The 16,060-nt window shown below is 50.8% G+C and overlaps 1 protein-coding gene across 3 annotated transcripts in view; it reads left to right on the top strand.

Annotated features, from left to right (window-relative positions):
- Positions 1-14,102, top strand: part of NR1I2 (nuclear receptor subfamily 1, group I, member 2) — a 36,124-nt gene extending 22,022 nt beyond the window's left edge. For 2 of the 3 annotated variants that reach the window (XM_011987172.1, XM_011987171.1), the window contains exons 2-9: positions 2,880-3,098; positions 5,712-5,845; positions 7,182-7,369; positions 8,329-8,603; positions 10,632-10,774; positions 10,976-11,092; positions 11,383-11,488; positions 12,696-14,102. In XM_011987172.1, the coding sequence (XP_011842562.1) occupies positions 3,067-3,098; positions 5,712-5,845; positions 7,182-7,369; positions 8,329-8,603; positions 10,632-10,774; positions 10,976-11,092; positions 11,383-11,488; positions 12,696-12,840 (1,140 nt within the window). In that variant the 5' untranslated portion in view covers positions 2,880-3,066 and the 3' untranslated portion in view covers positions 12,841-14,102. The remainder of the gene's footprint in view (positions 1-2,879; positions 3,099-5,711; positions 5,846-7,181; positions 7,370-8,328; positions 8,604-10,631; positions 10,775-10,975; positions 11,093-11,382; positions 11,489-12,695) is intronic. The other variant, XM_011987173.1, reaches the window with a different exon arrangement.
- Positions 14,103-16,060: the final 1,958 nt, after the last annotated feature.

The raw sequence follows: 16,060 nt of genomic DNA, 5'->3' as shown, positions 1-16,060 counted from the left end.
GGCTGGTCCTGAATTCCTGACCTCAAGTGATCTGCCCACTTCAGTCTTCCAAAGTGCTGGGATTACAGGCATGAGCCACTACATCCAGACCCACAGTGTCTTTTAATATATTTACATTTAACTAACAACATATTTGTTTTTTTTTTTTTTTGAGACAAAGTTTTGTTCTTATCATCCAGGCTGGAGTGCAATGGCACGATCTCGGCTCACTGCAACCTCCACCTCCTGGGTTCAAGCGATTCTCCTGCCTCAGCCTGCTGAGTAGCTGGGATTATAGGCACCCGCCACCACATCCAGCTAATATTTTGTATTTTTAGTAGAGATGGGGTTTCACCATGTTGGCCAGGCTGGTCTCAAACTCCTAACCTCAGGTGATCCTCCCACCTCGGCTTCCCAAAGTGCTGGGATTACAGGCGTGAGCCACCGCACCCGGCCCCATATTTGATATTTCTACCACACATCTGTATTTTCTATTTGTCTCACCCTTTCAGTTTCTTAACTCTCTAATTGCCTTCTTTTGAACTTTTTTTCTTCCATTTTTTCCTTTTTATTAGCTTCCAAGTTATGCATTCTATTTTTGGGCTTTTAATGATAATCCTAGACATTTCAACAAGCACACTTCACTAATCAAAATCTAAGATTTACCATCTTTTTTTCCCTTCAACAATACAGAACCTTAGTTATTGTGTCCATCCATATTTTAGTCGTATTTTGCTTTTCCTAACTCCCAAGATGTTGTTATTATTGGTTTAAGGAGTCGTTGTTTATTCCGATTTTTATAGTAAATTTTTATTCATTTTTCAAATCTGCTTGGTCAATTTTATGGTCTTTTGTTCTTTATTTATGTCTTCAACCTCTTGTACTGCTTATTTAAACATTTCTGTGTTTGATAATTCAGGGCATCTTCTCATGTCTAATTTTAGAAGGGTTTTTTTTTTTTTTTTGCTGATTCTTGCTCATCATGCTGTGCCAGTCTTTTCATTCATGACTTCTGAGTATTTGCTCATATTTCTTTGAAATTATAGGTAATTATTTGTGCCTAGTTAGAAAGTGGAAAGTGAGTTCCTCCAAAAAGGAGGATTTCTGGCCAGACATGGTGGCTCACACCTGTAATCTCAGCACTTTGGGAGGCTGAGGGGGGTGGATCACTTGAGGTCAGGAGTTTGAGAACAGCCTGACCAACATGGTGAAACTCCATCTCTACTGCAAATACAAAAATTAGCCAGGCATGGTGGTGGGCGCCTGTAGTCCCAGCTACTCAGGAGGCTGAGGCAGCAGAATCGCTTGTACCCTGGAGGCAGAGGTTGCAGTGAGCTTAGATGGAGCCACTGTACTCCAGCCTGGGTGACAGAGCACGACTCGGTCTCAAAAAAAAAAAAAGGAGGATTTCCGTCTGCTTTTGTGGGTAGCTGGGAGAATTCCCAACCCAAATGCACTTTAAATCTTAAATCAACTTTTTGGCTTGAGGTTTTTGTGAACACCTAAAGTATACATTTTGTCTGCAAGCCTACATAAAGTCAGGATCATGATTTGAAAAATCAGGGAGATTTTCCCCTATGCCTGTTCAGTTCAGGTTTCCAGTCAATGTATTTTATTCACAGTGCAATGGAGGGCCAGGGTCAGAGACAGATTAATTCCTTATTTACTCTTACAGGTGAAACCGTCAGATGTCACCTGTCATGACGTTAGAAACAGAAATTTATGTGTTAGAATTGTATTAAGTTTCGATTTTGGCTTTAGAAAAAGGATCATCGTTTGTGGTGGTGGCTGCGCTTGTCAGTCAGCGCCTAGAGAGACTTTCGGGGATGGTAGTAACAGTATAGTCCCCCATTTCTACTGAGCATTCTCAATGTCTGTTCCAAGTAGAATTCAGGTTATGCTCTCAAGGCGGAAGTTGCCTGGGGAGGACATCTTTGAGTACAGCTCATTTTTTTTTCTTTTTTTCTTTCTTTTAGAGATGAGGTCTCACTTTGTCACCCAGGCTAGAGTGCACTAGAACGATTCTAGCTGGCTGCAGCCTCAAACCCTCAGGCTCAAGAAATCCTCCCACCTCAGCTTCCCAAGTAGCTGGGACTATAGGCTCACGACATCGATCTTGGCTGTTTTTTATATTTTTTGTAAAGACGAGATCTCACTTTGTTGCCCAGGCTGGTCTCAAATGCGTGGGCTCAAGCAATCCTCTTGCCTCAGCCTCCCGAAGCCCTGGAATTACAGGCATCAGCCACCATGCTTAGCCACAGCTCTATTAATAGGCACAAGTTCTTCAATATCCACTTAGACCCCAACTCTGCTGGGACCACAGGCCATTTTTCTTCCCATGTTGTGATCTTGCCCACCACGCCTCCACTTTTTCCCCATCTGCCTGGCTACTTAGTTGAAAATTCTCTTTCTGTCCAGCCTTTCCAGCTCCTTGTGGGAGCTTAGGCCACACCCCACCTGAGGGACTATCCTCCCTCAATGTCCCAATCCCAGAAATCATCTTGAACAAGTAATCTGTCCATGAGTTGCTCCCCGTTGAGACCTCTGGCCAGGTCGTGGCCTCCTAACCTCAGTCCACTCAGCTGTGGCCTCCATGATCCGACCCAGACAGCCTGCTCTCTTTTCTTCTCATTTCTGCCTCCCTCTTGCCCTTGTCTTTCCCATGCCCTTGTTCACAGGTTCTATTCCAGGGCTCTATTTTTGTGTACAAAACGTCATGATTACAGTTCTCTTTATAACAATTCCAACCCCATTCCCTGCTTTTTTTCCCCATGAGAGGTCAGTTCCTGATTCCACAGGCCCAAATGTGAGTGATGCATGGAAGGGACAGAGTGTTTCCTCTGAGGCCTCTGCACATGCCTGTCCAGTCTTTTCATTCTCTGTGGTTTTCTCATTTCTAGTCCAAGAGGCCCAGAAGCAAACCTGGAGGTGAGACCCCAAGAAAGCTGGAACCATGCTGACTTTGTATACTGTGAGGACACAGAGTTTGTTCCTGGAAAGCCCACTGTCAACGCAGATGAGGAAGTTGGGGGTCCCCAAATCTGCCGTGTATGTGGGGACAAGGCCACTGGTTATCACTTCAATGTCATGACATGTGAAGGATGCAAGGGCTTTTTCAGGTAGAGTTACCCATCAGCCTTCACCCACCTGCCACCACTGACACGCTGGGTCACACCTAACTGGGGTCTGCCACTAACCCACTGGGTAGCGTCTCAAGGCCTCAGCTTGACCTGTCCCCCAGGTTCAGTGTGGGCTGGTGGCCCACCCAAAGGCCTTGTAATTAGTCTCAAGGGGGCCATTTATATCCCAGAGGAATCATTCATCTTCAGTCTTCCTGTTCTACCCAGGAAGGGTCTCCTTCCATTAAGATATACCTTGGTTTCTCCATGTGCTCTTGAATAAAATGAAAAATGACTCAGTGAAAGGTAAGGAATTTGAAACTCCCAAATCCAAGTGTTCACATTCGCCTTCTGGGGTGGTTGTTTCCTAAAGAATGGCATAAAATAAATGCTCAGACCATGGGAAGAGAAGCAGACCGAAGGGAGGGGAGGGGTGGGGAGGAGAGAAAGCCATGTGTGAGGAAGCCCTCCAGGGGCACCCTCCGGAGGGCACAGGGTATGCAAGGAGCAGCTCCCATGTCAGGAGCCACATGTGGGACCCTCATGCATTTCCAAGACAGCCTGCCTGATGGCCCTTTGCCGAGTTCTTCCTGGTGGCTGGGCACGCAAATGGAAAAGGGCAGGTTCCAGGGAGAAATGAACATTCGCGTTGCATGAGTTGTAACAGGGGTGAGACACATCAGCAGTGTCAGGCTGGGTTCAGCTACAAGTCATAGGACCTTTGTCGCAAATTGGTTTGGCAATAAGGAAAATGCGTTACCTCTCCTAACAGGAAGTGTGAAGGCCTCCAGGTTGGTGAGTTCAGCAGCTCAGTTCTTTCCATTTTTCTCTTCAGCCATCCCACGCGGGAGCTCTCATTGCAGTCTAGCTCCCCTTATAGGGGCACAGTGCCGGGGCTCAGGCAGGAGTCATCACGTTCAGCAGACGCACAAAAAGGCCCAGCTTTGAGAGTAAGGAAATCTTTCCCAGGAGTCCCCTCACATTGGCTAGAGTCAGGCCCAGCCTATGCCTGAGCTAGTCACTAGCAAAGAGCAGCAGATACGTCCCTGAGCTGGCCACACGCCACGTGACTGCGTGGAAGAGGGTGGATGTCTGCACCAGCTCCAGATGCTGCTGGCACAGAAGAGGCTGCCCAAGGAGTGTCTGTGCATCCTGCCTCAGCATGTGGGAATCTTCTGCTCTCCCTTCCTCGTTTGGGTACTATTCCTGGGACTCTCAGAAAGAGGCAACATGTTGTAGTGGGCAAAAGCTAAATCCAGTATCAGGCAGACCTGGATTCAAATTTCAGCTTGTCATGTACCCAGAGGACAGCTGGGAAGCCATCGTCTCCAAGCCTCAGTCTCCCTCATCTGTGCCAGGCAGATGAGATTATGAATTTCACAGCGTTTGAGAACTAAATTTACAAAACTGCAAAATACCTAGCCTAGCATCTGATACATAGCATACCTTTAATCAGTGTGAGCCCCGGTTTCACCTTTGACCCATTCTCGGTGGACTTTGATGTAGCATCAGGGCTTTCTTACCCAGGCCAGTTGGGAAGGCAAAAGGCAGGGATGGCGTCTGTGAAGAACATGCCCCTGGGCTGGTCGCTGGTCCGAGGCCCGAGGCCTCCAAGCTCAAACCTGCCCCTGCCGGCTCACTGCGGGCTTGGCTCAGCTTCCCAGGCCTGCCCTCAGGGGACTCTGCAGCCCCACCTGGCTGTTCCATGCTCCTGGGCCAGCCTCCCCTCAGTTTCCACTCTGGACCAGACTCAGAGGCCGGAGCCAAGGGAGAAATTGTTTCTTTCCATCCAGCTGTGGAAATGGGGAAAGTAAAGGTAGGGCTGCAGTGACCGTGTCTTTTGTGGGACAAGCAGGACTTCCGGGCTGGGAGGAGGTGATCTTGTACCAGAGTCTCCAAAAGGCATCTGCCCCATTGCCTCTCTGCGCACCGCAGAGAGGGGTGTGCGGGGCCCTTGGGTCGCGCCTGCACGCTCTGCTGTTCCAGGCGTTCGACCTCCTTGCCCCCTAGGTCAACGAGGGAAATCCACTCTGCCATGGGGAAGCCGCTGCCCCGTAGGGTAGCAAAGCTTCCCCATAGTTCACCCCTTTCTCCCTGGCCGCCCAGTCTGGAAGGGGAGCTGGGGAAGGCGGCAGGGGGCTTCTGTGGTTTCTTACCCTCCTGGGGTCATTTTTCCTCGGCTTCCTCCTTTAAGGAGGGGAAATCGAGGAAGAGGCCCATCTCCATGGAAACTTTCTGGTAACAAGGGTGTGAAAGAGGAGGGGACAGGTGTTTCAGGAGGAAGGGAAGGCGCTGAAGGTGGGCCTGGAGCGGAGGTGTCCCAGAAAGTGGTTCTGAGGCTGCAGGCCCGGCGAAAAGCACGTGTCCCATTTCCTGCGGGAATGGCCAGAAAAGGTTTCCTCCCCGGCTTCTGCCCCCTCTAGCCGAGTCCTGGACCTCTAGGGACGCCCACCTACACCCTTCCCATAAAATCTGACCCAGCTGGGACGCAAAGGCTAGTGTCCCCCTCCCTGAGTCGGTAGGGGCTGGGGAGGAAGGTGGTGTAGCCCGGAGCCCCAGGCGGAGGGCCCGGGCACCCATGCATCCTCCCTTCTGCTCCCTGTTCTCTCACAGGAGGGCCATGAAACGCAACGCCCGCCTTAGGTGCCCCTTCCGGAAGGGCGCCTGCGAGATCACCCGGAAGACCCGGCGACAGTGCCAGGCCTGCCGCCTGCGCAAGTGCCTGGAGAGCGGCATGAAGAAGGAGAGTGAGCAGTGGGCGAGCGGGCGGGCCGGGGCCGGGGTGCACGGCTCTGTGTAGAGACGTGCTGTGGGTGTGTGCATGCGAGTGTGGAGATGCGCGCCGAGTGTGCGCGTGAACACACGTGCACATGTGAGCTGGTGTCGGTGTGCAACAGGCAGCCACCTGGGGGAGCGCTTGCAGCCGGCCCGCTGGGTGATGGAGGGAGTCTGTAATCTCCGTCCTGGGATGTGTGCTGGGCAACCCTGCCAGGGCGTGCCCTCTGTCTCCCTTCAGTTGCTCCTACATGATTCTTTTTGTCCCCTTCATAATTGTTGTAATGGTTTGAAACCACATTTGGGGGTAGGGGTGTGAATCTGGGGGAGGGAAGCAGGAGCCACGTGGGTGACAGGACCCCCGCTTTATAGCTACCAGCGCCCACCATCCCCACCAGACCTGGATCTTTACAGGGGAACTGTTAGCAGACAGGTGACAGGAGGTGTTCTCACTCTACCTATTTAACTTTGATATATTTGTGCTCCTAGGTCACTCTGAGATTAAGGCTCATGCAGAAAAGGCTAGATGCTTCTAGCGCATTTTTGTCTCCATGGAACACAAGGGGACCCAAAGCTGCTTCTTTCAGTTCTCTAGGCTGCTGGCAGGCGTTCTTGATCTCTCCCCACCAAGGACCTCATAGCTTTGCTCTACACGCATGAGTGGGCTCCCGAAATCCACAGAAGACCTAAGGCTCCGGGCTATATATGAAGTGTCTGGAGTTGCTATTTCTTGCTAAGCTGTAGCCCAGCTCTCTGGGGTCTTGGAGACCCAGACACCTCTGAAGAGTCTTGGTATATAATTCATCCGAAAATGATAACAGTAGATGCCATTTACTGAACATCTCTTATGTACCAGGAACTATATTAGGCACCCTACATGCAAGGTCTCATTTAATAGCAGTGCAAGGTAAACACGGTTTCTCTGGATTACAAAGAAAAAACCTGAAGGCAGGAGAGGTTAAGGAGGTTGCTTGGGGTCACAGGTAGTAAGTGGCAAAGTTTTCACGCAAGCCTAGCGCCTTTGGATTCTGAAGCCCTTGCTCTTGCCAGGGCCCCACAGTGTCCTCACAAACTCCACTGCAGAGGGCGATACCCCAGCCGCACCTCACGTCTGTCCTCACCCAGGTGTTACTCCAGAGGAGCCCACAGGCCTCTTGAGTCCAGACAGGGGAGAATTGCTTGTCACCATTACTTTCCCTTTTACCCAATGCCTTCTGCTGCCTTGAGAGGGTTACGCAGCGGCTCCCCGGAGGGGCTGGAGGCTGACCAGGGGCACGTGTGCCTGAGCCAGCCTCGCTGTTCCTGCAGTGATCATGTCCGACGCGGCCGTGGAGGAGAGGCGGGCCTTGATCAAGAGGAAGAAAAGAGAACGGATCGGGACTCAGTCACCGGGAGTGCAGGGGCTGACGGAAGAGCAGCGGATGATGATCAGGGAGCTGATGGACGCTCAGATGAAAACCTTTGACACTACCTTCTCCCATTTCAAGAATTTCCGGGTAGGAGGAACTGCACAGTGACCGAGGTGTCACCGCCATCCTCATTCTCACATAGAAACTGAGGTTCCCCAAGGATAAGAAACTTGTACGAGGTCACAGCTAATCAGTGGTGGAGGGTAGATTTGCAGAGCTGGCCCTGCGTCTGTGCGAGCTCCTCAAAGCCGTAGTCTCATTCCCAAAGGCTCTCCAAGTGTGGTCCCTGGGTCAGCAGCATCAGCATGCAGATTTTCAGGTCGCCCCAGACCAACTGAATCAGAAGCTCCAGGGAGGGGCAGGATCCCCGGGTGATTCTGTTGCAGGTTCAGGTTTGAAAATCGCTGCTCTCTCATTTAAAGCAGGTAGGAACTGGGTCTGAGCAGTAAGTGGAGGGAAAGCTAGGCAGTCCCCCAGTGTGACTGGCATTCAGGGCTTTATGAGGACAGGGTCAGGACCTGTCGAGGGGTGTGACTTTCGTGAACCGGTGTTTCTTGATCCCAGGCACATTAGCCATGTCTGTGCTCCAAGTGCCCTCCTTCCCCTTTGCACTGACAGATATCTCAGGTGGCCCTTCCCAGCTCAAAGAACTGGATGAGCCCAGTGACCTCGGATCTGCTCTTCCCATCCATAGCGCCCTAAACCTTCTGAGTCTCCTGAGTCCAACATCTGGAATGCTTGGGACGACACACCGTGATTGGAGTCCCCCTTGCCCTCCATTTTAACCAAGCAGGGATGTGTGTGACCATTAATTCATAGATCCCCAAAGCACCTTCATCTGGTAGAGGACACCAGAGAGAAGAAACAAAGGCTGTGTGTCTGTACGTGTGAGGACACATGCGTGCATGTGGGTGTGAATGCCTGCATTTGCGCATCCTCTCGGGCTGCAGCTGTGGCTGTGCACGTTTGGCTGGGGCCTGAGTTGGGACTTGTCTATGAAAACACGTGCTGTCTCTCCCCTCTCCGCCTCCTGGCATGTGTCCTAGCTGCCAGGGGTGCTTAGCAGTGGCTGTGAGATGCCAGAGTCTCTGCAGGCCCCATCGAGGGAAGAAGCTGCCAAGTGGAGCCAGGTCAGGAAAGATCTGTGGTCTGTGAAGGTCTCTGTGCAGCTGCGAGGGGAGGATGGCAGTGTCTGGAACTACAAACCCCCAGCCGACAATGGCGGGAAAGAGATCTTCTCCCTGCTGCCCCACATGGCTGACATGTCAACCTACATGTTCAAAGGCATCATCAACTTTGCCAAAGTCATCTCCTACTTCAGGTAGGACATGGAGACTGGGTGGTTGGGTGTGGAAAGGAACTGGAAGTAGCCAGGAGGTTCAAAGGACCTGGGGTCGATCCTGAATTTGGGAGATATTGGTGGCAGAAGACCCTCCTTTTCCTGTGCCCTGCCCCCCAGGGCAGCCAGTGCTGCGGGGACGTAGAGGCCTCGCTGTGTGGCTGGTTAGCTTTGTGGCTGTGGGCCTGCCAGCGTCTCTGCCTATCCACCTGCCCAATGGAAGCTAACAGTGCTTCCCCTGCAGGGCTGTTCTGTGAAATAAGAACACATCTGAAGAGCCCCCAGCACAGAGTGGGCATTCAGATAGCCTTTCCTACTCTCCCTTAAAGGGGCAGGAATCACATGTTGACAGTTCCAGACCAAAGAATGAGAGAAATAGACAAGATAAGACTGCGAAGGCCGTGGGGAGGGTGGGTGGTCCTCAGAGCTCAAGGGTCAGGTCTCCCCAGAGCTAGATATGGAGGCAACAACCACGGGGCAACTGGGGTTAGTGGGAGACATGGGAACTTCCTGGGGTGGCAGGAACCACAGCCCCAGAATATGTCTGCAATCTTAGGGTTAGGGATGGTGCCAGGTGTATCTGTCCTTGGGTAGGCCACCTTGCCCTGCCAAGCGTGGTCAAGCGGGGCTGAAACACACCTGCCAGAAGCTCCTGGTGTCTTCAGCAGGTTGAGGGTAGGTTATGGTCTGGGAGCCCAGAGGTGCTTCTCTGGCCCTGTAGGAGTCATGCATGACTTATTTAACGGGGTGATGCTGACAGCAGGTTTGGAATGGGGTTCAGATGGTGGCAAATTAGCTTAAAGGGGGCAGGGAGAGAAGCCTACTTATAAATGTGGACATTGGAAGATCTTGGTGAAATCCAGTGACTGACAATTTAGCACCAGGGCTCCCCACTTGCTATTTCTCATGGCCACCAATGTTGAGCACAGTGACCCAGGTGTCACTGCCGTCTTCATTCTCAGATAGAAACTGAGGTTCCCCGAGGATAAGAAACTTGTACAAGGTCACAGCTAATCCATGGTGAAGGGTAGATTTGGAAGTACCAAAGCCAGCTCGATGCCGGGTCCTAAGCCAGGCAATGGGGAGGCACAGAAGAACAAGATCAATTCCGTGGCATTTGTAGCTCAGTGTTACGGATCTAAAAGAAGGATGGGTGCCAGTAGCTCAGGGCCAGAATTCCCAAAGAGGCCAAGGCCAGAGGTAGTGTTTCCTCACAACCCAGAGTAAGCAGCCTCCCTCTCAGGCTGTGACGCTTCTTTCTTGTAAGGAATGCCTCCTTACTGGGGAGGTAGGGGTCCCTCCCAGGTTGGGAGGGAGTGGTCCCTGCAGGACCAGAAGGGTATCCGTGTAACCATAATCTCAGAGGCTTGTTAAGCCACCTCCATGGTGAGGCCTGTGCTCCGGCGATAGGACTGGGGCTGCAGGCATCTGGGCCGCAGGGAAACAGTAGAAATACGTGTGTGCACCTTAAACCCAACACTGACCGCAGGAAGCAAACATCCCCACTGCTGGAGCTCAGGCCAAAAGGGCGGCACTTGCACTCTGGAGAGGGGAGACTGCATTCTGGAAAGACTTCTGAGGGGAGCAAAGACATAGCTTGGCTTGAGGGGCTAGCAGTATCTACTAAAGGGGCAGTCATTCCAAGGGGGGAAACTGAGGCAGAAAGGAGGAGGCCAGGGACTAGAAGCCAAAGCACTGGGTGTAGGTCAGGAGTTGTATAGGAGTTGAAGGAGATGGGGCCAGGCTGTAAGGGACCTGGATGCCAAGCTCAGTGGGTGGAGTTCCCAGAGGTAGCAGGGGAGGAGAGAATGCTGGGGGACAGAGATGTCTGCTGGGTTGTAAGGGGAGAGATGAGAGGCAGCCAGACAGCAGCCACAGTCATCCTCAGGGAAAGGAGCCATTCTCCCTCTTCCTCTCGCCCCCAACTTCCGGATTATGGGATGGCAGCTGGGGCCGGCCTGTGGGCCGCCTCCCAGGGAGCTGTCCTCCCCTCCCCATCCTTGCTGCCAGGGACCTGCCCATCGAGGACCAGATCTCCCTGCTGAAGGGGGCCACTTTTGAGCTGTGCCAGCTGAGATTCAACACAGTATTCAACGCGGAGACTGGAACTTGGGAGTGTGGCCGGCTGTCCTACTGCTTGGAAGACCCTGCAGGTGCCCAAGAGAGCGTGCCTGCCCTGGCAGAGGGAGGGAAACACTGCAGTTGTGGGAGGAAGGGAGCTACGCCAGGATATGCAGGTTCTGGGATGGCAGGGCAGGAAGATGGAATGGTGGAAAACAAGATATTGGTGAGGGATGACGGGATCTTGGTCAGGTTGCTGAGAAGCTGCCCCTCCAGCCTGTTACCATCCACAGGTGGTTTCCAGCAACTTCTGCTGGAGCCCATGCTGAAATTCCACTACATGCTGAAGAAGCTGCAGCTACATGAGGAGGAGTATGTGCTGATGCAGGCCATCTCCCTCTTCTCCCCAGGTGAGGGTCTCCCCTAGGCTGCCTGACATTCCCCCAGCCTTATCTGCCCTCCCTAGGGAAGGTCCCAATCCATGGCCTTGCTCCTCATTCACTGTGCAGCCAGGATGGGGGCTGTCGCTGGCTTCTCCTGGGGTCAGTGGGTGATGCCCAGCCCTGGTCTTCCCTCACTTCCCTGCCTGGGTGACTCCAGCTCTGGAATGTGGTTGGTGAGCAATGCCCTGACTCTGGGCTGGACTGAGCTTGTCTTTGCCTCATGATCTTGCACCACACCTCCCTCCCCTCCCCTCCAGACCGCCCAGGTGTGGTGCAGCACCGCGTGGTGGACCAGTTGCAGGAGCAATACGCTATTACTCTGAAGTCCTACATTGAATGCAATCGGCCCCAGCCTGCTCATAGGTGAGCACAGCAAGGGGTGAGGACCCGTGAGGGTGGTGTGAGGGAGCCAAGGTTCAGGGAAATTGCCCAAGGCTTCACAGCCAGAGGGTGGCATCTGGAGGTAGAGCCAGCCAGACCAGGTCCAAAGCTCACACTTTTGAGCACTACCTAACCACTTCCCAGGAAAAACACAAGCAAACAGGGGAAATGTGGCCCAGAAACGGACTTCTATACCTTCACTGGTCTTCCATAGCTCCCGTGACCTAGTGCCCAGACTGATGCCCACAGGCCCAGAGACAAACTTGGATTGTACTGAGCCCAAGGCCATGAAGGGTTAAGGCCAACACTGAGTATTATAGTGTGAACTTATAACCTGAAATCCTTATTTGACCTGCACAGCTTTCTTTTTGGCTTGGCATCCTTTGCTCAACCCTTCCTTGTATGGAGGCAGGAGGCTGGAAGTGCCAGCTTTCTTTTCTATCGTGGGGATACTGAGGCATATGGTACATCTCAGATACTGGATCCAAAGCTAGTTCCAGGAAGGGATTCCAGCCTGCAGCCCCTAACCTCCACAACGACTCTACTCAGTCCTGGCCCCTGGACGTTAATGAAGGCAGTGACACCCATACCCCCAAACAGGTAGCTGCAATATCTGGATTTTCCCACGGAGGTCTCTGTGTACAAAGATGCAACTCCCGCAGCCAGGTGTCGTGGCTCACACCTATAATCCCAGCACTTTGGGAGGTCAAGACAGGACGATCCCTTGGAGCCAGGAGTTCAAAGCCAGTCTGGGCAACATAGCCAGACCCCAACTCTAGAAAAAATTAAAAAAATTAGCCAGGTATGGTGGCATGTGCTCTAGTCCTAGCTACCCAGCAGGCTGAGGCTGGAGGTCTCCTGAGTCCAGGAGTTTGTCACTGCAGTGAGACCATGATTGTGCCACTACACTCTAGCCTGGGTGACAGAACGAGATCCTGTCTCTTTCAAGAAAAAAAAAAGACACAACTCCCGTGGATGGGGTGGGAGCGGGGAGAGTGCTGGGCAGGCTGTTCTGCCTTTCTCATCCACAGCGTGAAAGAGAAGCTTACGGAATTCAGCCAAGCCTTGCCTCTTGGCTGACCTGAAATGTCCAGAGATTATGCTTTTGCAGCCTCAGAGCAGCCCCGAGGCTTGCGGGCCAGGGAAAGGGCGGGCTGCACCCCCAACCTTTTCTCTGGCTGACATGCAGGTTCCTGTTCCTGAAGATCATGGCTATGCTCACCGAGCTCCGCAGCATCAACGCCCAGCACACCCAGCGGCTGCTGCGCATCCAGGACATACACCCCTTTGCTACGCCCCTCATGCAGGAGTTGTTCGGCATCACGGGTAGCTGAGTGGCTGCCCTTGGGTGACGCCTCCGAGGGGCAGCCAGACCCAGAGCCCTCTGAGCTGCCACTCCTGGGCCAAGACAGATGGATGCTGCCGAGAGCCGACAATGCCCTGCTGAGCCTGTCTTCCCAGGGAACTCCTGCGAAGACAGCTGACTAGCATTCCTCAGGAAGGACATGGGTGCCCCCTACCCCCAGCTCAGTCTGTAGGGAGTGAAGCTGTGGACCCTTATGTGGAGAGTACACTGACCTGTAGGTCAGGACCATCAGAGAGGCAAGGCTGCCCTTTCCTTTTAAAAGGCCCTGTGGTCTGCGGAGAAATCCCTCAGATCCCACTAAAGTGTCAAGGTGTGGAAGGGGAGACCAGGGCTGGGCCATCTGGGGTCTATGCCCACATACCACGTTTGTTCGCTTCTGGAGTCTTTTCATTGCTACCTCTAATAGTCCTGTCTCCCACTCCCCACTCATTCCCCTCCTCTTCCGAGCTGCTTTGTGGGCTCCAGGCCTGTACTCATCGGCAGGCGCATGAGTATCTGTGGGAGTCCTCTAGAGAGAAGCGAAGCCAGGAGGCCTGCACAAATGTCAGAAGCTTGGCATGACCTCATTCTGGCCACATCATTCTGTGTCTCTGCATTGAACACATTTTTAAGCACCGACAATAGGTAGCCTGCTGTGGGTTACACAGCGTTGACTCAGATATAGATCCTGAGCTCACAGAATTTATAGTTAAAAAAAACAAACAGAAACACAAACAATTTGGATCAAAAGGAGAAACGATAAGTGACAAAAGCAGCACAAAGAATTTCCTTGTGTGGATGCTGAGCTGTGATGGTGGGCACCGGGTACCCAAGTGAAGGTTCCTGAGGACATGAGTCTGTGGGAGCAAGGGCATAAACTGCAGCTATGGGTGCGTGTGTGTGATCTAGCGTAGGTAGGTCTGTCCCCATCTGATGGGGCCTGGGTTTGTTCCTGGGGCTGGAGTGCTGGCTATGCTCTGTGACAAGGCTACACTGACAATCAGTTAAACACACCAGAGAAGAACCACTTACATGCACCTTACATTTCTGTGTACACATCTATTCTCAAAGCGAAAGGGTATGAAAGTGCCTGCCTTGTTTATAGCCACTTGTGAGTAAAAGTTTTTTTGCATTTTCACAAATTACACTTGATATAAGGCATTCCACACCTAAGAACTAGTTTTGGGAAATGTAGTCCTGGGTTTAATGTCAAACCAAGGCAAGAGAAATTAAATAATGAACTTTTGGCTAGAGGGGTAAACTTTTTTTGGCCCTTTTCTGGGGAAAATAATGTGGGGGTGTGGAAATAGAAATACACACAAACATACATATTTTTACTACTTATTATTGTCCTTCATAAATCTGAAGACTCTGGCGTAAGAACATAAAAATGGTGCAGCACACCAACATGGCACATGTATACATATGTAACAAACCTGCACGTTGTGCACATGTACCCTAGAACTTAAAGTATAATAGAAAAAAATTTATACAACTGTTGTTAAAAACAAAAGAACATGAAAATGAATTATTTAACTTGGCTTACTTATAAAATGATTATTCTGTATAAAAGTTTAACATATGTGCATACCATAGTTAAAAATGTAGGCCAGGCATGGTGGCTCATGCCTGTAATCCCAGCACTTTGGGAGGCCAAGGCTGGCGGATCACAAGGTCAGGGATCGAGACCATCCTGGCTAACACAGTGAAACCCCATTTCTACTAAAAATACAAAAAATTAGCTGGGCGTGGTTGTGGGCACGTGTAGTTCCAGCTACTTGGGAGGCCGTGGCAGGAGAATCGCTTGAACAAGAGAGGTGGAGGTTGCAGTGAGCCGAGACCGTGCCACTGCACTCCAGCCTGGGCGACAGAGCAAGACTCTGTCTCAAAAAAAAAAAAAAAAAAAATAGAAAAAAAATGTAGGAATTGAGTTAATTTTAAACGTCTAATATTCCATTCAAATGAAACTTCACAGTAACTGAATTTTAAAGAACAGATAATTACTTAGCTTTTGACATGTTACAAGAAGCAGGCCAAACTTTGAGGACATGGTAAATCATCAGTAATATAAATCAAAGCAAGTAAACATATTCTGTCATCCCTCTGACTTTACCAGACTTTTCTGCATTAAGGAGATATAGGGCGCCCTTATTTTTAGAAAAGATACTGAGGGGAAAAAAGAGCTTCTCTTTCCAAACTCAGTGAATACAGCTTTTGCTCCCAGGAATTTTGTTTAATTATGAATCCATTTGTAATTAGAAATACAAATTTCTAATTTGGAAACATAGATTTCATTCCAGTGTATTCATAAATCATATGCATCTCCCTTTCCTTACTGAAACAATTCGAGTGCTATTTGTTCAAGAGCCTGAAACTGTTGTTAGCTGTAGGACAGGGTAAGGCGAGGTTAAGATGGAATGGAGGACAAATTTCCATCTCCCAGTCTTGATTTAAAAACTCCAGGGCAGTTCCTCAAACACTGAATTGATATATAGATTTATATAGATTATAAAAACTAAGCGTATTTCAAGAGTAAGGAAAGATTCAATGTTAGATGCACTGAGGAGTTCACACAAGGGACTTCCTTTCAGTAGTTTTGTGGATCACAAGTTTATGGGACTAGGAGCCAGATTGTAACTTTCCTACTCCAACATTTGGGTTTCTTCTTTACTCCCTTCCCTGAACTTTTGAGTACGCAGAACGAAGCATCAGTTTTTAGGCATCCCTGTGACCACTTTTTTTTTCTAGGTCAGTGAGGAGAGGATGGAGTCAGTCTCCAAAGCTCAGGACAAAAGACCAAAGCAAGCTACTGCATACCATCTGCCCCCTCATTAGTCAGGGCCACTCAACAGCCTCTCTCTACCTGGCCCTGAACTTTGTCTAATTAAGTCTTGATATTGATGACAAATCTGTGGGGAGGGCCAGAGTGGCCACTCCCTTCTGGAGAAAGAGGCTGTAAGGAGAAACATCCATATGATTATCCATCCCTTCCTAACTCCTAACTTGTAGGCCTCATTATGCCATCTTCCACGGCAGCTTGGTTTTTCCTGGTAGCTTTCCCTTTATGTCCCTCAGCTCTCCTAAATCCGATGGTGGTGATGAGTGAAATATACCTACACTTGAGAAATGTGTGACCCTCTCAACACTTTTGTCCACTTCCTTTCACAAACTTCTCAACGACAGGGATCTAAAACCTGATCTTTCCTCAC

This window comes from Mandrillus leucophaeus, unplaced genomic scaffold (assembly GCF_000951045.1).
Source record: "Mandrillus leucophaeus isolate KB7577 unplaced genomic scaffold, Mleu.le_1.0 Scaffold302, whole genome shotgun sequence".
Taxonomy (NCBI): domain Eukaryota; kingdom Metazoa; phylum Chordata; class Mammalia; order Primates; family Cercopithecidae; genus Mandrillus; species Mandrillus leucophaeus.
This window is presented reverse-complemented; position numbering and strand designations above follow the sequence as displayed.